Source organism: Oreochromis aureus, linkage group 14 (genome assembly GCF_013358895.1).
Source record: "Oreochromis aureus strain Israel breed Guangdong linkage group 14, ZZ_aureus, whole genome shotgun sequence".
NCBI lineage: Eukaryota > Metazoa > Chordata > Actinopteri > Cichliformes > Cichlidae > Oreochromis > Oreochromis aureus.
In genome coordinates, this window is record NC_052955.1 from 25,640,593 (window position 1) to 25,664,833 (window position 24,241).

At 41.5% G+C, this 24,241-nt stretch overlaps 2 protein-coding genes across 9 annotated transcripts in view; both read left to right on the forward strand.

The window, feature by feature from the left end:
- gramd1bb (GRAM domain containing 1Bb) overlaps positions 1-9,873 on the forward strand; it is an 86,446-nt gene extending 76,573 nt beyond the window's left edge. For all 7 annotated transcript variants that reach the window (XM_039622919.1, XM_039622920.1, XM_039622915.1 and 4 more), the window contains 12 exons: positions 67-147; positions 289-404; positions 1,361-1,520; positions 1,861-2,050; positions 2,188-2,331; positions 2,439-2,557; positions 2,649-2,791; positions 2,954-3,057; positions 3,588-3,882; positions 4,683-4,790; positions 5,101-5,221; positions 5,953-9,873. In XM_039622919.1, the coding sequence (XP_039478853.1) occupies positions 67-147; positions 289-404; positions 1,361-1,520; positions 1,861-2,050; positions 2,188-2,331; positions 2,439-2,557; positions 2,649-2,791; positions 2,954-3,057; positions 3,588-3,882; positions 4,683-4,790; positions 5,101-5,221; positions 5,953-6,042 (1,671 nt within the window). In that variant the 3' untranslated portion in view covers positions 6,043-9,873. The remainder of the gene's footprint in view (positions 1-66; positions 148-288; positions 405-1,360; positions 1,521-1,860; positions 2,051-2,187; positions 2,332-2,438; positions 2,558-2,648; positions 2,792-2,953; positions 3,058-3,587; positions 3,883-4,682; positions 4,791-5,100; positions 5,222-5,952) is intronic.
- A 3,178-nt stretch (positions 9,874-13,051) lies between these two features.
- On the forward strand, positions 13,052-23,427 carry LOC116330918 (dapper 1-like). 2 transcript variants are annotated; one of them, XM_039598385.1, is made up of 4 exons: positions 13,052-13,478; positions 19,183-19,315; positions 20,114-20,224; positions 20,740-23,427. In XM_039598385.1, the coding sequence occupies exons 1-4, from the start codon at positions 13,248-13,250 to the stop codon at positions 22,248-22,250; spliced, it is 1,986 nt and encodes a 661-aa protein (XP_039454319.1). In that variant the 5' UTR covers positions 13,052-13,247; the 3' UTR covers positions 22,251-23,427. The 2 variants fall into 2 exon arrangements, with proteins under 2 accessions (XP_039454319.1, XP_039454320.1); XM_039598386.1 differs by lacking the exon at positions 13,052-13,478 and adding an exon at positions 18,972-19,046.
- Positions 23,428-24,241: the final 814 nt, after the last annotated feature.

Consider the following 24,241-nt stretch of genomic DNA (forward strand, 5'->3'; position numbering starts at 1 on the left):
CCTTTATTTATGGTGTTATTTTAGTTCCATGTCGGCTAATACGAGATCGCGTTTCATTCTCTGCAGCACTTCTTCACCTCGTTCGGAGCCAGGGACAGGACGTACATGATGATGTTCAGACTGTGGCAGAATGCGCTGCTCGACAAGGTCAGCAAATCCAATTTGTGACTTTATGTTTTGGTCTATATATTTTTTTCTGTTGCCACACATGGGATGACAAACAAAAAATTGCTGCATGGTTCTCTCCTCACTCTCTTCGTTCCTTATAACTGGTTTGATCTTCTGCAGCCTCTGTGCCCCAAAGAGCTCTGGCACTTTGTTCATCAGTGCTATGGCAACGAGCTTGGCCTGACCAGTGACGACGAGGACTACGTTCCTCCCGATGACGACTTTAACACCATGGGGTACGTCTGGTTATGGTGCTGCATCAGTTACTATGGCTACCACTATAAATATTATCATTTGGTTACCTAATTTCCCAAATTAGAAAATAATTATTCCGGCCAACATGAGCCAGAGCCAGTTAGTAAATACTGAAGTATTTTCTGTGCCGATGTACTATTAATACAGTCACGGTTTGAATGCTTTTATTCTACAATGCACTCACAGTAAAGGCTAAAGGCTTTGTTACGAACATGTCTACATACACATAAGTTTGCCTCAAAATCAAGTTTATATGTTTCTCCAGTGCTAGTTATCGATCTCGATCTTTTTGTGTTGAGTTCATCAGTTTTGGAGACATTGGCTGTGGAGGTGTTTGTGTTCCTTATGACATAATCTAAAAAAAATGGCACTTGGCTCACTGTGCTCAGAAGAGCCAAAAAATGTATTTGAACAACTCGTTCATTCGAGAAACATAGAAGCACATGAACCCGTGACATAATATAAACATACAGAAACAATAGCACTCCCCTCATGGAGCGGTAATGGTAGCTAGTTCCTTTGGTTGGCCAGCGTGAAAAACATTCCTACATAAAACCTTGAACTATGCTGCGTTTGCAGTGGTTGATTCGTAGACAGTGACAAGGTCATACTCGCAATCAGTAGCCATCTGGGTGTGTCAAGTTGACAATAAAATGTCAATAAAAAGGACTCACTCTGCTATCAGTTTGTGATTGAACAGGCTCAAGTCAGCAATCTCTGATAACATGGGATTACCTGTGACAGATAAGCAAAAATCACAAATCTCTTGCCATCTGTTGCAAATCTGTTGCTGTCTACATACAGAGAAATTCACATTTACTGCTTACATCCAGACTACAGGCAGAAACTCATATTTGTAACTTAGCTAATCTATTAAGGCAGACATCTCTACAGTGCAGTAAAGTCTTGGGCTGTCACGTTTCTCCATTGCCTTCAGGTTCAGTGAGGAGATTCCCAATGAAGAGAACGAGATCAACAATGACAACTTGTCCAAGAACAACGTAGAAGCCAAGCCTGAAGGGAGCCCTCCTCCTGTACAAAAGAAGCTCATCCCCAACAGCACCATCCCCACCCCTGGCAACCACGATACCATCACAGTAAGTTATTGCAGTTATGCTCTATACTCTGTTTTTAACCACGTAAAGCCTGAAACATGAAATCATTGGCAGAAAATTCTTTTCTTTTTTTACATTTCAGTGTTTATTCTGGCAATTTTTTCATGTTTTTAAAAGGGAAATAGAATTTCAGTTTGCATATAAGAGTTTTAATTTGTATCATTAATGCTCCATTCAGTATTTTTGTGCAATTCTTTCAGGTTTTTCAGGATTTTAAAAAAATCTGATGATGTAGAGGTCTCAAAAATTCACAAAAATTCAAATCACATCACATGCAAACCTCAGAATCTCTGAATAACTTCACCATATTGTTTTTCCGCAGTTTGACCTCCCAGCTGAGGAATATGCAGACTGCCTGCCAGATGGTGATCTGCTGGCTGTCCCTCTGGTGGTGGAGGAGAAGAATGAAACCAGTGGGCCTGCTGGTCCTGTCCCATCACCGTCACTGGACTTCAATGACAATGAAGACATCCCCACTGAGCTCAGTGATTCTTCAGAAACACACGACGAGGGTAATTGCAGAGAGCGGACGGTCTTTGCTCTCACAGATTTCAGAAGCTATAACAGGACGACTATTGATATCATTTAAAGTCTGAACACGAGAAAATGTATTTTCTTTATTTGTTATGTGTGTTTCTTTGCGGTGTAGGAGAGGTACAAGCCTTCCACGAGGATCTCAATGGCAGGCAGCATATCAATGAGATCTACAAGTTCAGTGTGGACAAGCTGTATGACATACTTTTCACAGAGTCTCAGTTCATGAGTGACTTCATGGAGCAGAGGCGATTCTCAGGTCGGTACGCCTGATGTTCCTGCACGTGATCCAGCTCATGTCTGAGCTCCTTGGAAAGAGTTAGCTAAAAAGACAGGCTTTATTCAATTCAAACATTTGCTTTTCAGATATAGTGTACCATCCGTGGAAGAAGGAGGAAGATGGGAACCAGACCAGAGAAATCATGTACACCATCTCTCTGTCCAACCCCCTGGCTCCTAAAACAGCCACAGTCACTGAGACACAGGTAGAGTCATGTCAAGTAGAAACATGTTTAGTTATTTAAGCTCTCCTCTGCTTTATGAGACACTTAAACTACATTTTGTTGATTTTATCAGACTCTGTACAAAGCCAGTCAGGAGAGTGAGTGTTACATCATTGATGCTGAGGTCATCACACACGACGTCCCCTATCATGACTACTTCTACACTCTCAACCGCTACATGCTCACGAGGGTGGCCAAGAACAAGTGTCGGTTACGGTGAGTCATAAGACTTCGTGACATAATTCTTTTATTTTTTTTTATCTTTAACTGTGTTTAAATTATTTTTAACTGTTTCTTTTCATAGTTCAGCTCAATTTATTTAGCATTTTATTGCAAAGACAAAACCTGTGTATAAATACAGTCATCCTCTTCTCTTAGGATATCAACAGAGCTGCGTTACAGGAAACAGCCATGGGGGCTGGTAAAAGGCTTCATAGAGAAGAACTTCTGGAGTGGGCTTGAAGAAAACTTCCGCCATCTTGGTAAACTCAACGGTTGTTTGGTTGGCTGTTTCGATTGGTCACATCAGTCATGTGGTTTTCTTAACAAGAAGACTCAGAGAGCGCAACTCGAAGAGCAAGGGCTAAGCTAAAACCTGTATTTATGATGCTTTTATTACAACATGCTGACGTCAGCTTGTTTTTTATTAGAATTTGCTGACATCAGCCTGTTATGGCGTCACTGTGAGTTCGTAGAGCATCGTATTTTTTCTGAAAAGGGGGTGTTGCTCGATATGATCTTGGGCGCTAACAATGAAGGTCAAGCTCGAATGCTCAGCCAACATGGTACCGTCCTCCAAGGCCTAGTATATTGTTGTGAACTCGTGAAGATGATCCATAAAAATTGTGGGTAATATAGTTTTTTTTTTTTACTGATTTTAACATTTGATGTGATCTTATTCTAATCATTGCTTAATGCTTAAAAAGAGAACAAAAGCATGTGGATGTTTTCAACAAAGTGCATGGGTGTTATATATATAAATATGTAACAGGTGTCTTTTTTTCTCTCTCAGAGTTGGAGCTGTCCAAACTGGAGGAGATACTCTTGGAGACCCACCAGCTGTCTCCAAAGGCAAAAGTGGTGAAGAACTCCACAGTGAGGCGCAAGAAGAGGCCGCTTCCCCACATGCGCAGCCAGCATCTGGATGAGGCCCTCAGCCCCGTTACCACGCCGACAGATGAGGAAGTGATCCAGAGGATCAAACACGTGGCCGGCTCCACGCAAACGAGACACCAGAGTCCAGAACACCTGCCCGGAGGCTTCGCTCTGTACAGCGTCTCCAAACTGCTGCTCATCATCAGCTTTGTGTAAGCAGCTCATCAGAGCACACACGTGCACACGTCATTCCTGTGAGGATGGCTGCATAGTTGTCCATTAGGATGTAAATGTACATTTGACACATGCTGACATGACTTTTTTTAATTTCCTTAGAAATATGTCATTATTGTTCTTTTGAGTGTAACTCCTTTCTCCTCTTCTTTCATTGCCATCCATAGGATCTGTCTCAGGTACACATATATGTTCTCTGATATATAGACAGGTTACAAATTATAGAAAAACTAACAAACTGTCTCAGTAAGGTACTGGGCCACTCTATGTCGGCCGATTGGCTTTAGCGTTCCTTAGCAAGTTTGCTCTTTTATTTAATGTCTCGATGTCAGTGGAGAGTGACTGACTGACTGATGCACAGTCCAAAGTTTCCTATAGGCGTTCAGTGATGTTGAACTCTCATTACTCTAAAGAAGCTTTGTTCCCACATGTGTGTACATATCAAACCATTTAGTGACGCCCTTGTGTCCTGAGCTTAGGGGTATTTTCACCCTAGAAGAAAACCACTCCTTTCAGGGAGGATAAAGTTTACAAGTAGATCCAAACTATGTGAGCAAAATGCCCCCAAAGCATAACAGAGATTCATTTAATCATTACATTTGTCATCCGTCTGTATTCGGTATTTATTGAAAATCATCCCACAGTCAAAGTGTACTTTCAGTATACATCAGAGTGCTCATACCAGCTCATTAGAGGCATTATGAATGATTTAAAAGTGAAGCTGAGCCCTCGTTTGTTGACTCTCTGTCTTCATTTCTGTCTCTTTGCCCTCCTCCAGCCTGGTCCTGCTTGTGTTCCTCAACATGATGCTTTTCTACAAACTGTGGATGCTGGAGTACTCTGCGCAGTCCTTAACAACCTGGCAAGGTCTGCGGTTTCATGAAAGGTAAACACACCCCAACAGATCCATGTGTACACATGTTTCTTGCACTTTTTTCTCATCATTTTTTACACAGACCTTTCTGTTAGAGACATTAAAGATACCCAAACACTGTAATACAATTGCAGACATACACAGGCACACACACACATGCGTAAAGTAAACTGCATCCATATGGCCTCCAACAGGAAATCTCTGTGCTTGCTTACTGAAAAGTTTTTTTTTAAAAACGGAATGGAAAAAAATGGAAATAATGCTTCGGTGCCTGCACCCTTAGGTTTCTGTGTGTGTTTATGTGTGTGTGTGTTTTTCCAAGTAAACTGCCTCAGACGCAGATGGAATGGGCCCAACTCCTGGAGGCACAGCAGCGGTATCACGATGCTGAGCTGCAAAAGTGGAGGGAGATTATCAAGTCATCCGTGGTGCTGCTGGACCAGGTATAGAAAAAAGTTTTTTTTTTTACTGCAGATAGTAAAAAATAATAATTCTGAAAATGTAGTTTTACTTTTATTTATGTGTTTCAATATTTTTAATAGTTTCATTTTTAATATAAGTGTCATTTTAATATTATTTCTGTGAAGAGATTGTACGTGTTCTCATAAATACATTCAACTCTCACCAACAAGCTTGATTTTCATTTATGCTATTTCTGAACATGTTTGTGAGAACTTTGAGAAGCTAATGAAGTGGCTAGTAGGTGTTTATCTATATTAGAACTAAATAAGAATGTCAGTAGATTTATTAAAAAGTGAAATGAATTGCCCCACCTTACAAATTCAACTCATAGAGCGCTGTCACGAGAGTCAGTGCCAACTCCTCCTCCTGATATTTAAACTGGTTTTCACACAGCCCACTTGGATTATTACTTCAATTACAGCTAAAATGTTTATTTTTATATTCAAGAATCAGAAAATACTTCATTAAAAGAAAAAAAGGCCTCTCTACTCTGCATTCATACCACATTTCATTGGAGCTTTTCTAAGTTGGAAATTTTCTAGACACTGATCGTGCAGTTGTAACATTTCCCGTAATCATCAATCACCTTATGTTGTTTTTCAGATGTCACTAATGATAAAATTATTAACTTCACTTTAAATAACTTTTTCGCCTGTTATTAAAATGGAGAAAATACTATTTAACATGTGTTCCTGTTGTTTTGCTTCTTCAGATGAAAGACTCTTTATTGAACCTCCAGAGAGGCATTGGTTTAAGGGACTACACCTCTGAGACTGAGGAGAAGCGGAGTCGCTATCACTGACACACTACCATCAGGCCATGAGGGCATGCTGTGCAATACGGGACCGGTTTTCTTTTTGAACCAGTATGCCGTCAGCGGCAACACAGAGAGAGAACAGAGGGGGGTGGTGGGACCAATAGTGAGCGGATCCATGGACATAAAGAGAGGAACAGTCATCTCTAGCGTACGGAAGTTAAAACCACCCCCAGAGGACGAAACCACGGACAGAAAGTGTCCCGATCACACACAGGAATCGAGGTATCCCCAACAAGAGGAGGCGCAAGACTTGCTTCCTCTAAACACCTTGGGGATAATCGTTTCCTTCTACTCTCTTTATTTCCAAGTGCATCCTACTGTAAGCCATGTGAGCCAGGAGCGTGGCGGAGAGAGCGAAGGAAAACTACTGCATGCATTTAGACAACCTATCTCCCCTCAGTCAGTGTTAATGTGGTCCAGTTCCAGTCTATGTGTGTCTGAAAAAGAACAGAAGAAGAGGAGAGATTGAGTCAAAGAAAAGGGGAGGGGGATCCTTTTGAGTCGTAACGGCTTTCTACGCTCTCCGACTGTTCCAAACCAATCGTACCCTAGAGGTCCTCGCTGCAGCGTCCCTTCAGTAAACCTCCAGGTGATCAGAGGACAGGTTCACTCCACGAGAAAAGACGTATTGTAGCTGGGAGATCAGCTTCACTGATCAGCCCTTATTGCCTTGTTTGAGCCTGGACTGTGTGGTTTCTGTCCGGGCTGGTTCCCTGACGTACCGATGAGCGTAAGATTGATAAGATGCGATTCGCAGGCTCGGTTTCTCCTGTCACAGTGTTACCTACCTTATGTCGCATTATTTCTCATCCTTCTGATGAAGTCGAATGTATTAGTCTGGGGGAATAAAAGAAAAAAAAATAAGGCTGGACTTTGATCACAACTTGATAAACTTTGAAACGGGGACGCTGCAGCTAGACCGACCAGTAGGGAGTCCTGTGTTCTTACATGTTTTATTACTAAACTGTGATTATATCTCTTTGAAAATGTTTCAGATTGGAAAGAGGTCATGAATATATTTGAAATATATAAGAATATTTCATTATTTAATAATATATATATATATATATTTCAAAATATATAAAAAACATTACCTATATTTATTGTTAATTTATGTACATACAGAAATGATCAGAGCTCTAGACCAGTTAAAGAATTTCTAACAAAAAGTGTTTTCTTCTAAAGATGCATGCCAGATATGTCTGTGACATGTCCAGTGTGCAAGTATGATTCTTCATTCGCGCGATTATGTTCGCGCACGTGAGCGTTTAAATGTGTATGTGTATGTGTGTGTGAGAGAGTTTGTGCACAAGTGTGTGTGCAGGAATTTTTACCATTCCACATGTCTATGTTTCTTTTCTGGCTCTTCCAGCTGGACTGCCTTTTTTTCTCTTTTTCTTTTTTTTTTAAATGCTGATGTGTTTGGATGCTGCCTTGCATTAGTCCCACCAGGGTGCAGCTGCACATTTGAAGAGTTTTGTTCCAAAATGATGTATCAGACAGCTGGAAACAGCTTCGATTGGTTAGGTAGTGTCACATGCACATTTGGCTAAGAAGCTAAACGATGCCTGGCTCGACCGCAGGAGGAAACACAAATCCCTTTGAGGTTGTGTCAGTAAGAGCATCTTGCTTAAAATCAAAAATACCCGGAGCTACCTGCTGTGACAGCCTTTTCTAAATAAGGGCAGGAAAAAAAACATCAAATACATTTTTTTGCAGATTGCAAAAATGAAATGGATACATGATATTTTGGAAATGAACCCTTCGTGCCCCCTGTGAGCAACTCTTCTGTTCGGTTCACCACATTAGCGGCCGCTGTTTGCTAAACAGGAAGAGGTTTTGGCATTTTAGGAAATCTGCACATTTGCTCTCTTTTCGTAAGGTTGGATGATATGATTGGATGCTACTGTCACATGTGTAAACTAAGTAAGTAAATAGGATACTAAAAGAAATTAAGCCTGACAGTTTTTATTCATTCTTTGTAAGTTTAGATCTACCTTCATATTTGGCATCTAGGTAGGATCTTTTCATCTTACTCTCAGTAAAAAGAAATTAAAAAGTGAGAGCATAAGCACATTCCTCAAAATCGAAATCTCTTCCTTTAAAAATACCTGCGTTAACTCAAAATGCACCCTACCTTTCCCCGTTTCAAGTGTCTGTCTTGGATGCAGTGAAAGCATGAGAATTAACTTTATGCAACTAAATTGAACCAAAAGAAAGTAGAAATGTACTTTCACAGAGGACGTATTGTTTTAAATGAAGTATTTATCATGTATGTCATATATATATATATATATATATATATATATACACACACACAGGTGTTAGTATGGTGGTTTACTCATTCACCTAACAAGATCCCCAGGTTTGATCCCAGAATGATACACAAATCCCTATTTGGGGTTGCATCAGGAACGGCACCCGGTGTAAAAAAAAAATATTTAAAAATCTGCCGAATCAAACACACGGAGCTGCCCGCTATGGCAACCCCTTGTGAATAAGGGAGCAGCTGAAAGTAGCTATAGAAAAAGCAGTGTTACGTTTGCTGCGGCCTCGCCCCGAACTTAGCCTGGCACACCTTCTCGTCCGTTTTCTGGAGCAAAGATGGTATGAGGGCAAGCAGATAACTTTACGGTGGCGTGTTATTCACCGACATATTGAGCGCGTTCCATTTGAAGAAGGCACAGTGACGATAACACACAGAAACCTTAAGACGTGAATGTGAGTGGTTTTGAGATGCTTTCTGTTTTATAGAAATCACCTTCACAATCCCGAAGGCACTGAACGATTATAGTGCAGTTATGCTTTGTGTGTATGACGGTGCATATACATGGAAATGTAACTGAAATGCTTTAAGAGTTTGTTTTCAAGTGTAGTGAGTAGATTTTTTTCTTCTTCTTTGTTTTCAGACGCTTCTGTAGTAAATGCTCGATTGAGATGGTTTTACTGATAATGACACGTTTTCACCGTCACGGCTGAGTGAAGCAGTTAATGTCACCTCAGTCCAAGTCAGACGCTCGATCGGGCTCTTGAGGAAGCTGTTGCGACAGCAAACTTAAGTTTTATTTCACAAATCTGAGCAGTTATGCAAATTTACTTCTTGTTTTTCTTTTTCTTCAGAACTCTGTTTCTCATTTTTACCAGCAAATTAAACATATTAAGTTTCGTTCTATAGCAATCAACACTTACTTCTTTTTTTTTTCTGTCCTTTGCTCTCACTCTTTCTCTCCTAGCATGCACTCACGCAGTTAATCTGTGTTAATCGAATGATTGTATGGTTGCTATCACTGCACAACTGTGGAACCAAGGTGATCCGGGAGATTTTGTCACTGACAGCAGATGGAGTATCTGTACGTGCTTTGTTAACTGTATCCATTGGGCATTCGCCTATAGGCAACAGAGCTACCCTTGCAACACAGTGCTGACTAACAGCCTTGGTTAACACACAGTAGGAATCACACGCAACCTCCTGAAAACGACCACTGATTAAAACTCATGCTCTTCTTCGAGTGTGTCTTGATAAAACATGTACTGTGTAGTTCTGTTCAAAGAGAATTCTGCTGTATGTTTTTTTAAAGGTTTTGATCTCTAGACTTTTAGTGAAATTTCTACATGAGATGAATATGCTGTATGTATATGTTGTGTATATCTGCAGTGTGCACACACGCACACTGTCAAAAGAATCCGACCTGCGCTGCGCGTAGGCTTTGACTTGCTGATGACTTTTGCCTCATAGAGATGGGAGATAAAAGTGGCTTTCTGGTTCATGTGAAGTAGAGGTTGGAAGTTTGAATAAAGAAAAAATACTAAAACAAATGCTGCTGCTGTTTTTGGTGTGGTTACTTTTGAGTTTCACAAATGCAGTAATGAGTGAGAAGAAAATTAATATTCATGAAAATCTGGAATTGAATCACAAAAGCGGATCCTTAGCAGATCTTAGAATGAGGTAAATACAACCTCAGATAAACAGCAACACGTGAGCTCTTACTGTCAGGATATGTTGTGTTAGGACCCAAGATGGAGAGGTTAACAAAAGCATTATTGGATTGATGGAAATCTACATAAGGCCAAACACAAAACTAGATGCAAAACAAGTGCAAACTATTTAAATTCACGAGGGACCAGAGACCAGAATGATGCTAGAGAACTGAACTACGATCTGACAACAGAAGGAAAGTGTATAAATACACAGCGGGGAGATTAGAGCAGAGAAGAAACACCTGGGACACAGTACCAAGACACAGGTGGACAGGAAGTAACTGATGAGAGGGAGGAAAACTGAACACAATGCACACAAGACTAAGGATTAGCAAACTAAAACAGGAAACATAAATACAGAGTCAGTGACTATGGAATGTGAACCTGACATGAACATATAAACTAGACACACATTAAAGGTAAACAAACATGGAGGCGGAAGCTGACAACACACTGAGACGAAACAAGGAGCGAGTGGACAGAAAAGGGAACTAATACTATTTAAAGAAGAACTGACGACTACTAATATAAATAAGAAAACTCAGGAAAAAAAAACACAAAACTCGAAAGAGTAAATAGCATAGAATTAGAATTTGCTTCACAAACCCCAAAATAAATGAAAAAAAATCAATCAGTGGCTCTGACAGTCTAAGAACCTAGCACCGTGTCGCTTTTTTAAGAAGTGCAGAAGCAGCACATAAAAAAAGCAAAGTACACCCCATGATTCAGTTGTTTGTTTTATCGGCAATAACTTTCACAAAATAAGATTTCTGTATGACTTTATCTTATAATTGTCACATAATGGAAATGTAATCCCATTCTTCTCTACAGTTTTTGTTGATTCAGTTCAGTGAGGTTTCATTCTTCTAAGTTTAAGCACAGATCTTCCACCACAGCATTTCAATCAGGTTGAGGTTTGAACTTTGTTGCCACTGAAACACTTTGATGTCTTTTTTGGGCCATTCTGTTGTAGATTTGCTTCTGTGCTTGAAGTCACTGCCGCATAACCCAGTTTGGGAAGCTTTAGTTGTCAAACAGATGGCCTCATATTTGACTCTAGAATACTTTGGTATCCACAGGAGCTCATAGTCGACTCGCCAGGTGTCTGGTTGGTATGAGGTGCTTGTGCTGATTTTCTGTCTTGTTGTCCAGACATGGTGCTGTGCATTATTGCCAAGCATCTCCACTTTAGTTTTGTCTGTGCAAAGCACATTGTTCCAGAAGAATTTGTTCAGATGCAACTTTGGAAACCTAAATGGAGCTGCCCTGTTCCTTATAAAGAGAATGGGCTTTGAACCAGCAACAGTTACAAAAAAGCCATATTTGATCAGTGTTTTTTTATTTGTACTATGATTAACTTTAACATTTAGCATGTTGACTGAGGCCTTAGAGTCTGAGATGTGGCTCTTGGGATTTTCTTGTTCTGTGGTGGGTTTTTTGGCAGTTTCTCTGAGCATTGCCGAATCTGACCTTGAGGTAAATTTCTCACTTCTGGGAAGACTGGTAGCTGCCTCGAGTGTTTTCTGCTTGTGAATAATCTCTCCACTGCAGAATGATGGACTGTAGCTTGTTTGGAAATGGCCTTATAATTATTCCAGACTTATGTGCAGCAACAGTTGCTTCTTCTAGGATCGTTGCTGATGTCTTTCCTCTGTGGCATCATGTTAACACACACCTGAATGCTCCAGATGAACAAACTTCCAAAACCTCTGCTTTAATAGAGATGTTCACACTTGCTGATGATCAGCTAATTCAGTGCATTTGATTGGCAGCACCAAACCCACACTCTTAATACTATTAAGAAATAATTGTGTACTTAATATTTTACACACTGTTTCTGCATCGTGCTTTAATGTCTGTTAAATAAATAATGACACGTTTTAATATGTCATGTCTTCTGTTTGTTGCTAACTTGCTAAGGACCAAATAATTTTTATTATATCCTGACACCTAAAACCTTAGAATTTAAAAAGCATATACTTTCTTTTGACTGCGGTTGCTACAGACACAGTATGGTTGACCTCAGAAGACTTAACAGAGAGAGTAGTATTGAGGAAAATAGCGTGTGACGCATGGATGAAATATTCATCTGTTACTGCACTCAAAAAATAAAATCATAAGACTTTTAAATATGGATGTCATGTCTTGGAAGTGTTGTTATTTTTAGGATTTGTACCTACAGAACAACTCTGTCATAACCTTCCGCAGTCAGAGAAGACTGCTCACGTGATTCTTACAGCTCCCTGTTGTCTCATTTTATGTTTCATAAATTGCTTGTTAATTATTTAATTATAACGCCATAAAAACCGCAGAAATGTGCATGTGCAAAGTAAAAGCCTCAAAAAATGCAAAATAATGGTAATGAATGAATTGCTTATCCTGTGCCTTGTTCAATACTTGGTGTCTTTCTTGCACAGACTAAACAAAATCGTGCACTTTATAAAACATTCATACACATTTTTACAGCGTTGATTGGAAGATGTGCTCTGCATTCCTCAGCATCCAGAAGACATGCAGCACAGCGAGCAGCAGGGGGTGAAATGAAGAAGGAGGAAAACTTGTTGCCCCATTAAATCACGAGTTAATCATTTGCTATAGACAACACATAGAGATGAGGCAGATCAATACAAACTAGATGTTGGTGAAAAGACATGTGAGATCAGATTATTGGATCCTCTTCACTTGATGCCCTTTTGTTTCTGTCTTGCCGTTGTTTAATTACATTTCTGCGCTTGTGACGTTAAATTGCTTCGGGATAATAACATCTCAGAGTTTTACTGCCTCCTGAAGAATTACATTAGTGTCGGTGATGGGAAGATGGGTGAGGTCGACGCCTCGCTGTAATGAATCAAGGGGGATGGGACAACGTTTACGCGCAGCACCCCGCCAGCCCCTCGTGTCCAATGAAGACTGAGAGTGGATTTACAAAGGGGCGGACGGCTCGAGCCCCACTTTTTCGCCGTGGCTGGTCGCAGAGGGCGGAGCTGTGTTCCTGCCGTTTGACAGCTGCGAAATAGAAAATGTATAGCGGATAGACAGTCTGGAGAACCATGCAGCTCCAAGGCAACCATACTATCACAGGGAATGGGATACAGCATGGCACTTTATAGCCTGCGCTTGCCCTCGTAAATCTGGGTCAACTGGAGAGCGCAAACTACAATACAAGGGAAATAATTAGCTTTCATTGCACATAATTCCTGGATCTGAGAGGCATGCATCGTGCCTTCTCGTATCCGGTGACTGTGGAGCGCAGTCGAACCAAGGAGCGCTTGGAGGCGTGTTTGGCCGGGCTATGCGAGCTGGAGCTCCGCAGACAGCGGCAGGAGTGTCTGGTTCTGGGGGCGCTGGCTCTCGGAGACCCGCTTGCCCTGGAAAGCTCCAGAGGAGAGCTGAGATGTTTCAGCAGCTGGGGCCAGGAAAACTTGACACTGAGACGTCAGCTGGTAAGAAGTTTGTGTTGAGTCTTTTACTGCACTGTATGTTTGCATTCCAGCCCTCCCGCATTACCCCACCCTGTGATAAAAGAACTCCACCTTACCCCTGTCATGTATCACAACTCTACATACTTTTGAATGTCTAATAGCCTTCAGCGTAGACTCATTGGAACCCGCTTGACCGCTGGATGGACTTCTAGTTTGGGTAGCGCCTTTTGTGCTGCTGTGACGTCTAGCTGCAAAGAAAAAAAAAAGTTACTCAACTTGATTAATGGAGTCTCTGTTTGAAAGGGTGTAATGCGTTACTCTGCTTTTTGGCTGAGATTTATGCCCGTGGGGAACGAAATCAGGGGGTGGAGCAGCCACCGTTTGTGCCACAGACCGACTATTTAATGGCCCATTGTTCCCTCCGCCTAGACTTTTATATTCCACTTAACAAGCTCTCATTTGTGCTCTCCGCACATCATAAATGGATGAATTATTCCTCTTGCTTTTTTGTTGCTGGTGGAGCTAACGTTTTTATGTGAACATTAGCATCCGTGTAATTGATGGAATGTTGTTTTGTTTTTTTTATTTACGTGACGCTCAAGCAAAATAAGAGTGATATGTTGCCAGAGGAAAACGGGCGGGGAGGGGGGTTAAAACTGGTTCTATAACGGCAAATAGAAGTTTCACCAACAGCATTACATCAGCGGTTCACACGGGGAGTTTTACGCACCAGTGAGCACTTATCTCCGCTGAAAACGGTTCTTCTTCATTTTTTCTCTCTTTTTTTTGCCCAAGTTTTTATGTCTCGGTGAGGGTTGTTTCTGTTTTAACTTCTGGTGTTGTCTCAACATTACCACAAAAGCATGGCATTATTAAAGAGGGTGGAAAAAGGGGAGAAATTAAATCAGCCTCCTCCTCTTCACATCTCCTTCCTCCCTCCCTCTCTCCCCCCTTCCTTCTTCTCCTCCTCCGCCGGGGCCCTAACAATAGGCGCATATGGAGCAGAATACTAATGATGGCGATCGAGGCCCCAGTGAGAGGAAAAGGCACACATAGGTGGCTCTCCGCACTGGCTTTAGAAATATGACATGATATGATTTTCTGTTAAAAAATAAATAAATTAACGATCATCATAAAGTGAGTTTTTCGAGTGTGCCACGCGCAGTTACGCTCACATCCATCGGTGCTGTAGGAGCTGCCAGCGCATTTCATCCCGTCTCCACATCAGCTGGAAACAGGATGTTTCCAAGGCGAGTGAAGGAGTGACACGAGTTTCCTCACAAGGGCACATAATTTGCCCGTTTTCATTTCTGCGCAATCCGCCTTTGGATCGATGTTTATTAACTGTTGCACTCATCCAAGCGTGTGAGTAATTACACGGGAAAGTCCTGGGAGAATATTTGGACCCGACAGGACTCTAATTGAAGTCTCAAATTGAGTCTTCGTGATATCAGGTCACCATCTGCGTCCGAGCCAAATCCCCAATCTCATCTCGTAGGTTAAAGTCTGCAAAATGTATAGTTCACGGTGTGATTGTTGTCACGGTGTGACATAGAAACAACTGACCCATGAGACTGACAGCGTGTGCGCCTTGAACATGAATGTGGCCCCAAACAGGCTGAGAGATGCAATTTTTTCTTCTCCCCCCCCTTCTTCATACAGTATGTGGTGTTGAAGGTGTTGACAGCTGTGGGACGCCAGACAGCAGCTGGGAAAGCACGAATCTCTGACCTCCCTCTCAGCTTCCCTGCTGTGTGTTTTTGGAGAGAGTGGAAGGGATTATATGAATTTTGTATGAATGTGGCACACATACATCCATCAGCGGAGAAGTGTTTGATTTTAGGGGAGAAAATGTGCTCTGAAATGTTATTTAATCTCCTCTGAAGAATATTAATTGGCCTAGGGGATTTAAACCAAATATTTAATTATTGCATGTTTAGGCACATAGAAAAAAATCTTTGCATTCAGCAGGATTGTGTTTGTATCTACAGTGGATTTTGCTATTGTTTTGTGTCTTTGCTGAACTGCTGGCTCATCATCAATCAGGCTGTGTGTGTCCTTGTGTTAAGACAGCAGCCCATCATTAGTGAACGTATAGTCTGCTCAGCAGTGACTGATCACTCGCATGATGGTTTACTGCGCTTTGTTCCGGCACACAAACAAAAACCTCAACCGGTTTTTGTTTGTGCTCTTTGGTTTCTTTGTGTACACAGCCGTTCAAGCAAATCAGCTTAAGAAAATATACAAATTGTATGCACACAGACGATACACACGTGCAAACATTATGATACAAACACACTTTGAGATCAACTCTCATTTAGTTATGCAATTTTCAGTCACATGAGCACAGCCTGTTTCAAGTCTTTCTTTAAGGATTCCTTTTGCAGGCCATGCACCCTGCTGCTGTGCCTACGAGCCACTGCGCACACTGAACAGATTCAGAGGAAACTAATTAATACTATTCACAATGCAATGGATAAACTCTGTGTGTGTGTGTGAAGAACTTCCTCCCAAATTAACTGAATATATTTTACCAAACTAAAACAAATCATTTAAAATGTGACCACATGCTCTGAAGAAATAAGAGATCAGTAGCTGAGCAAACACAGGGGGCAGGGTGCCCTGTGTTTGTGCATGTGCTGTGTGTGTGTGTGTTTCCGGCCTCCCACAGTGGATCCAGTCACAACATAGCTTTAATTATAGAGAGTCCAGCAGTGAGGCTGCATGCTTTGTGCTCTCTGTTCCATAGATTTCTTTATCCCGGCAATATTGTTTCAAAGACCCGCCGGCCTTCACTGGTCATTGGTCCTTTCTAAAAGATGCCGAGACACTTTTGCCTGCTTCTGTGTTGTCTTGCAGCAAAACCCGATGTGTGACTGAATTTGAATGTATCTTTCTATATCAACAGAGACAACCCACTCTTATTAAACTCTACAGCGCCCCGTTCTTCATACACACTAAAGCGCAGTAGCTAATGACAGGAAAATTTGCCCAGTCATTGTTCATGTTCCTGGTTTCACCTGGTCTCACCTGCTGCTCATTGTTTTTCACTGAGAGAACAGGTGGTCCTGATGTGTTGTACAGCCACAGCAGCTTAGTGGCTATAAGTGAGACTGGCTGCACAGTGTTCTTCATCTCCCCCATCCCCCAGCAGCCTGGAGCATAGGATGCAGTAAAAAAAAAAAAGCAATAATACAGTGTGCAGCATGTCTGGGAACCAGTGTGAGACCTGTAATAACAGAGTGCAGCCAAAGCAAAATGTCACAGTATAAACCAAATGGTTTGTTCATCCACAGAGATTTGTTTGTTTTTTGTCGGGTTATAATTTAATATCCAGCCCTGTGGCTTCTACAGTGTTTGTGCATATGTCCACAATTAGATGGCAGTCAGCTGCCACTCTGAGATAGCATCATTGATTTATTGATTTCCAATAGCCTCCCCTCCTCTCAGCGTTTCTTTACCACAAACCAGCACCCAACATTTCTGCCATATAAAACAGTATTGATATAGTGATGCTAGTGCTTTGTTTATAGTAAGACAAAAAGGCCGCTAGCAGAGACAAAAGAGGTGACAGTATTTGGTTGTCTGTGCTTCCATTATGATCAACATTAAGTCTGCAGGACAGTTGATGTAGAGCCTTAGTAAAGGCACTGACAGAGATCTCTCAGAAACATTGAGCCGCTTCCTGTTATAAACATTGTCTTTTCACACATCACTGTTCTGAATAGATGATAACAGCACTGTAACACAAAAAGAATGATCATATCTGTTTGTTGATCTTTTTAATTTGATGTTACCTTGCCACTATGTCGCTTGCACAAAATGTTAAAGGGAATGTTTTGCAAATGAATGACTACTCACCGTTAGATCAGTTGTGGTGAAAACATTTGTAAAATCGGCGAAGCCTGAGATTTTAAGATTTACTGAGCATTTATTTGACTCTAATGGAGTTTGTTTACAGACCACATAGAGGAGTAGAAGATGCCATAATACTTAAACACTTTTAAAGTTCTTATGTTCGATTAAATTGGATGATTTGTCGTCAGCTACAATTCATTACATTTTAATCAAAGTCTTTTAGAGCAATTCATCTGTGGCTGATTGATGAGCCACAGCTGCATCCCTGTATAGCCAGGCATTTACAGTGGTTGGCTGGTTCAGTTGTACTTTATGATTTACACCTTTGCATAGTGAGTGTGCGCTTCTTCCTTATGGATGAAGGCTTCAAGTCCCAAAGTGGTCCACAACACAGCTTAAAAGCCGCTTTGTTCCAGCACCACCCAGATAAACAAATCCCAGCTTTGATGCTGTGTTGATTCTCTGATATTATTTATTTATGTATTTATTTATTCAGTATTCTGCATTATCTTTATCTGTTGTCTGTTAATAATAAAGTGCATTCTTAGAGGATTTCTAACGAGCTTCTCTGCATGTCATCCAGCTACATGTGTCGACAATGACAGAGCTCGGGGAGGAGTTGTCTGTCGTGAGAAGTGTGTAATGTGAAAAGTGTCACCTTGTTATGAGGGCACGCTCAATCATCTGGTAATGAAGTCTCTTAACGAGCGTTGAGTGTCAGCCATATTAAATCCAGCCATCTAAAATGCCTGTATTAGGTCTGCGTGTATCAGAGAAGGTATTACTCACGTTGCTGAGACAGTTTGTTTATAGACTCAGATTCTGGGTACTTGTCTTCCTCGTACGGGCAACAAGGAAGGGTTAGGTTGTGACAGCTAGCTGTCATAATGAAAGATAGCCTGCAGGCAGTGAATCAAAGTCCATTTAATGTCCTCTAAAGTCTTGTAAACAGAGCTGTCTGTACACTTGTGTTAACCCATTCAGGTAGGCTGGCATGGAAATGCGTGCCCATGTTAAGTGTGTGTGTCACATGCTGTCAGAATGACACCAGCAAAAAATGATCAGGCTGGCTGAACCAGTATGTTTAATTACTCAGTTTTACCACAAACAGATGGGTAAATGGGAGGGTGGGTGATTGTAGTGGTCTGAGGAAGGCTGTCTGAGGTAGCGGGGTGGGCTTCCAAATGGTAAACACACAAGTGTAAGAACGACAGCGCTATTTATTTATTTGTTTTGGGGGAACCTTAACATATGTTTAACATATACCCAGTCTGTTGTTGCTGGTTTGAGCTAAATGAGCAATTATTTGTATATCTGGCTCGCGAGTGTCTGCAAGCATGCACGTGTGTGTGTGTGTGTGTGTGTGTGTGTGTGTGTGTGTGTGCCCACCCACATGAAATAACACCCCTCCCTCCCTCTTCCCCCTCCTTCACAGTGCTATGAATTATTCATGTTTCAACCGGCTGCCTCTCCAGTAAGCCTGCTTTTATAAATGATAGCCCAGACCGTGGATGCACTTCAGTCATGTGATGGCCATGTTTCGATTTTACACACTTCTGCATCAGCGTTTTGGCTTTGTTATTTTGATTTATTGGTTTTAATATTTTCAGCCATTATAAATTAGGAACAATGTTGCAGCTGGAGAAACAAGCTGCAAACGATTCACAGCTGTGCTTCTGCTATTAGCATATCCAGAAAGCACTCATTAAATTACAAGCACTGCTGGAATGTGTGGGTTTTTTTTGCTTTGTTCCTAAAATCAATCATTTTTGCTTCGTACTGTCTACTTAACAGTTATTTTCCCATCAGTTCAACCAGTTACAGACCGCAAGAAAATAGTCTGAATGCATGTTTGTCTGTTTTTCAGAGTGCTCTTCAGAGCTCCCCATGGGGTCTAATGCAAGCGCTGGAACAGCAGGTGGGAGAGCTGAGGATTGACGCTGCTGATGACTGTTGTGACGGAGCCCAAGGAGAAACTGGCAACAGTCGACCGAGTTCTGGTACTTATTTCTGCAAGGCAGTTAAATCAAAGTGCAAACACACTGTATAATTCCCTTTTTTCAGTAAATGAAGTTATTTTTTTCCAGAGTGTTGCTCAGCTGAACGAAACTTGTGTTCTTTGTATTTCATGTTTGAGTCTCTGCTCTTATTGTTCCTTTATGCTCCAGTTGTTTGTGATTTTAATCTGTGGCCTATTTGTGATATGCAGTGAGAAACTTTATGCATAAAGCAGCATATTTTTTGAGGAGTGGAATGAATTATAAGAAATGAGTTGGTGCCTTCACCTCACAGCAAGAAGGTCCTGGGTTTGAATCCAGTTTGAGGCCTTTGTGTGTGGGTTCTCCTCCCACCGTCCAAAGATATGTGTGGGGTGTGGTTAATTCTGTTCAGTTATGATCAGAAGTTTACATAGACTCATAATCTGTGTGAATGTTATGGGAATTTGAGGATTTTAAAGATTTCTTTGAACCCTTCTTTTTCCAGAGTAAAATGATTGTACAGTATAAGGCCTGTTAACCTCTCACTAATTAGAAGTTAATAGACTTTGGTGTTGTTCAATTAAAAGACATTGCGGAACCTTCAGCATCAAAGATTTAAGTGACTGTTTGTGTGTATATGAGCCTGTATGTATCCTTTTGACCCTGTGTACATTCAAGAAAATCCCAAACAGAGTCATTAAAGATGCATGCTGTGCAATCATTCCACCCTGAAAAAAACAGTTCAAAGAAATCATTAAAAGCTCCAAATTATGACATTCATTGCCATGAATTAATTACACTAATTACACTGTGTCCTAGGTTTCTATGAATCAAGTGAAGGTCAGTCACCAAAAGGAAAATCTTGTACCACTGAGCCCACAGAGAGTGTCTCCTCCTGGGCTTACACCAGTGACAGGCCAAAGTCTGTGGGTAAGCAAGACTATCAGACGTGGAAGATTTGAGATATTGTCAAACCTGCATATGTGCTGTTGTTGAAGTAAAGTGATTAACATATTAGCATATACTCTTTGCATATTAGCATGAGAAAACAGCAGACTCAACTGTCTTTATGTGAAAGAGGCTTAATAAAGATTGGCAGACTTATTCTACCCTAGTTAAAAACACAGACGTCTGCCTTTTTATTTTAGGGTTTTCTGTAGACTGGAGTTTGGCTCTGTTCTGATTAACATCTTTTTAGGTCAAAGATGAGGACGAGTCAGACTCAGCCTAATAACATGTTCAATTCTGTTATTTGCTTTTTGTTAAATGCTAATATTGCAAATGTATGGGAACAGACTGAGAGTGGCATGGCTGCAGACTCTTAGTTTTGAGATTATTTATTACTGTTTAACTATTAGAACTTTTATTGATCACCTCGTAATGATACATTCAGGATGATTTACTTACTGCTTCACTTATAATATATTATTTCTCTCTGCAATCAGGAGACCCCCTTATGCTGGATGGAGAATTTGAAGCACCACTTCTACGCACCACCCTACCCCGCTCCTTCTCTGCCCCCCACCCACCTCTTGAGGGTATTGCTGAGGAGGGCACAGCCATGGACTCCTGGCAGTGGGACCTCAGCGGAGACAATGGTACCTGGGAGCAGCAACCTGAAGAGGATCAGGTCACCGAAGAGGACTATCAGCTGGCTTTGAAGGTAGAGGGTTACATCCTGAGTCTCATCCAACGCCATACCCTCACACCAAGACCTTGTCAGCCTCGCACCACTTTTAGCCCTGACCCCCCATACTGCAGTGCCTCTGGACACAGCTCCCTACACAGGAGAACTCCTTCTTTAACCACAGAGCACCGCCCTTCTGATCATCATCTTCAGCCCCATGGTGACCTTTCTACAAATCCTAATGGCCAGGGATGGGGTTGTGACCTGGAGCGAGAGGCCTGTGGTGGGGAGGCCCCATCTTTGGAGGAGGACTGTTATTTAGCTCTGCCCTACCCCCAGCCCAATCCAATTTCCCTGGCTGGAAGGCTACCATCCCCTCCGCCTTCACTGGACCATAACTGTGGAGTTGGGGCTCTTGACCTTTGTTGTGAACCCCCATCCCCCCATCATTATCTACATCCACAGCCCCCTATTCTTCACATGCACAGTTTAGTGAGTGCTCAGTATATTCCTGGACAAGCCTGTCATGCCCCTCTGTGTTCCCCAAGACATTACAACCAAGAGCAGCCAAAGTCCAACCAAGTTTTCACATCTCCTGATCACCTCAAGTACAGAGCATCTAAGAAAAATCACAGCGAGAGACAGAGATCCAAGAAGTCAAGCAGTAAAACCAATAGATCCCAGTCTGAAAACAGCCTCCTGGGTCAGCGGATGCTTCCAGAGAGGAGGTACAGCACCACAGAGAGGCCCCAAGGCAGAGGTGACCCTCATACACTGCCTCAGAATCAAAACCAGGTTGTCGGACACCAGGTGGTCAACAACGGCCACAACGAGAGCCGACGCTGGCGATCTAACCTGGAGCTCAGCCAGGATGAGGGGGAAGTCCAAGCAGGGCAGGTACACAGACGACCACCTCGAAAAGTTCGCCACGGCCCTTCTTGTTCCCATTCCCAACCCCAGAACTACCACCAACAGCAGCACGCCAAGCACTGGCAGCAGGACTTTCAGGAAAGCGCACCTCTCTGTCAGGGGGAGGAGAGCTATGGTGGTGCTGCCCCCGCAGAGTCCGAGTCTAGCATGAGCGAGGTATATTCTCCAGCCTCCAGCTCGCTATCCAGCGACTCAGATGAGAGCGGGGGACTGGTGTGGCCCCAGCAGCTGCCACCCCGCCTTGCTTCTACCTCTTCTTCATCCTCTCCCTCACCACAAGCCACTGCCAATACCCCATCTCAACCAAAAGCCTTTGTCAAGATAAAAGCTTCCCACGCTCTGAAGAAGAAGATTCTCAGATTCCGCTCAGGGTCGCTCAAAGTCATGACTACTGTATGAGAAAATCGCCAAACTAATTTTAAACACATAATCGTCAGTACTGTGATCTAACTTACTTGGCACCAAATCCTATGTCAAATATCACATCCCATCTTTATATTCAATCTACAGTGTGTCATAGTGAGATTCCTTTACATGTATTGGCATGAATAATGATCTATTCAAAGATCTTTCATTTGTACTGTCTGGTTAAATTTATCTTCCAGTTGACAACCATCAGACACAAGACTAATGGGCAGTATACTGCTCTAATGGATGATAACTGATACCAATTGACACGTATCACCTAGAAGCGGAGTGACTGAATATGCTGGCAGTTTTCCCTCTGTTTCATTTGCTCTCATCAGACAATTGTGGTTAATTAATATCTGTAGTTGGACCCACACAAACCTGTATTACTGATATTTTCACCAAGTCACATCATTAGTCTAAAAACTACATAAAATCTTCGTGATACAGGCCTTGAAACATACTAAGGTAAATTTGTTGTGTTCAGATTTCATAATAACTTCTGATGAATTTTTTTTTAACTATGCTTTTTGCTGCAAGTCATAAAGTAAACAGGAATTTCTTTGAATTCTTGCTTTGTGTTAAACTGCATTCAAATACAAGCAAAAATTGACATATTTGCAGAAAATCTACAACTAAACTTTGCAATGCTCTTGCAATGTTGGAGTTAATCCACTAGAATTGTGCTAATGAATATCTCCCTATTCCTACAAATTCATGATCCTCTTTAGGAAAGTCACAGGAATGATTTAGAAAATGGTTACGATACTTTTCTGAATGTGGTATGAGCTCTAAAACTTAACTGAATAACCATGTTTAAATTTAGTTTCCTGCAGACTTAAAACTTCTGCACCAACTGTGAGTCTCTCAGCAGGGAATCAATGCACTCCTCTGCATATCCAGCTGTTACTGAGCTCCTCTTAGTATGTCCTGGATTCACTGCAGTGAACTTCTTACTACCTCTCCTCTGCAGCCAGTGAACATAAAGAACCAGACATCCATGTGTCAGGGATGGATTTATTAGAGGCCATATAAAGGGGCCTGTGTACATTCATGCATGCATGTTTAAACTCACAGATTCCCTGAAACACTGGGACCTAGACACTGTAAATAAATATGTGACCTTGTTTGGAGCAACTGTAGTTTGTAAATAAAGAAAGCATTTCACTCAGTTTTGATATTTTAGCATTTTTTCTTTTGTTTATTCTTAAATTTAAAAAACAATGTGTTAAAGAGCAAAATGAAGGTTAGTATATTCTTAATATTTCATATAATGCAAAAATTAAGGTTCTGTTTTATATGTTAAAAGTTATAAAGGCAGAAATCCTGCCCCCCCCCATGATGTTAAGCTCTCTGCTTTAACCTTGTGAAGGACTGGTAATCCACTGTAGGATGAGAGGATGGATGGATGGATCTGCAGCTCCTGACCAACTCTCTCTGCTGAGTATAGTATCAAAGTACCTATGCAGCCAATAGTGTGTATTGAGCCTTGATATGTGATAGCAAACTATATGTAATGGTAAACAATATTAATAGTTTATGAAACCCCAGATTATTTGTTTTACTATTTATCATAGCTCTTGTCTCTTTCCAGTCTCTTTGCCTCAAAATAACTCCATCATATGGATACAAATATAATCAAGTACATTTTTGTACATCAACTTTCAAGATAAACATCACAAACTCAAGCTTTAAAAATATGATTTTTTTTATCAGCTGTTTTTTGAAAGAGACCACCAAGTCATCGTGATGACCAAGAGGTAGAGAGTTAAAGAGTTATAGAGTCTGGGGCCACTGTTACAAAAAGCTTTCATTTAGTTTTCAACCTCATGTGAAGCACAACCAGTATCCCCAGTTGATCAGCAGGTGATCACACCACCTGCTGGGGATGTATGGATGTAAAAGTTCACTAATGTATGCTGGTCCTTGTCCGTGGTCAAAATTTGAATCTTAAAGTGGAGACTGAATTTAATGAGGACCCA

Excerpts from the sequence above, each read along its gene's own strand:
- LOC116330918 (XM_039598385.1), top strand. The coding sequence starts at position 13,248 with ATGCATCGTGCCTTCTCGTATCCGGTGACTGTGGAGCGCAGTCGAACC. Across the intron at positions 13,479-19,182 it reads TGACACTGAGACGTCAGCTG|AGTGCTCTTCAGAGCTCCCC; the intron begins GTAAGAAGTTTG and ends TCTGTTTTTCAG. Across the intron at positions 19,316-20,113 it reads CAACAGTCGACCGAGTTCTG|GTTTCTATGAATCAAGTGAA; the intron begins GTACTTATTTCT and ends ACTGTGTCCTAG.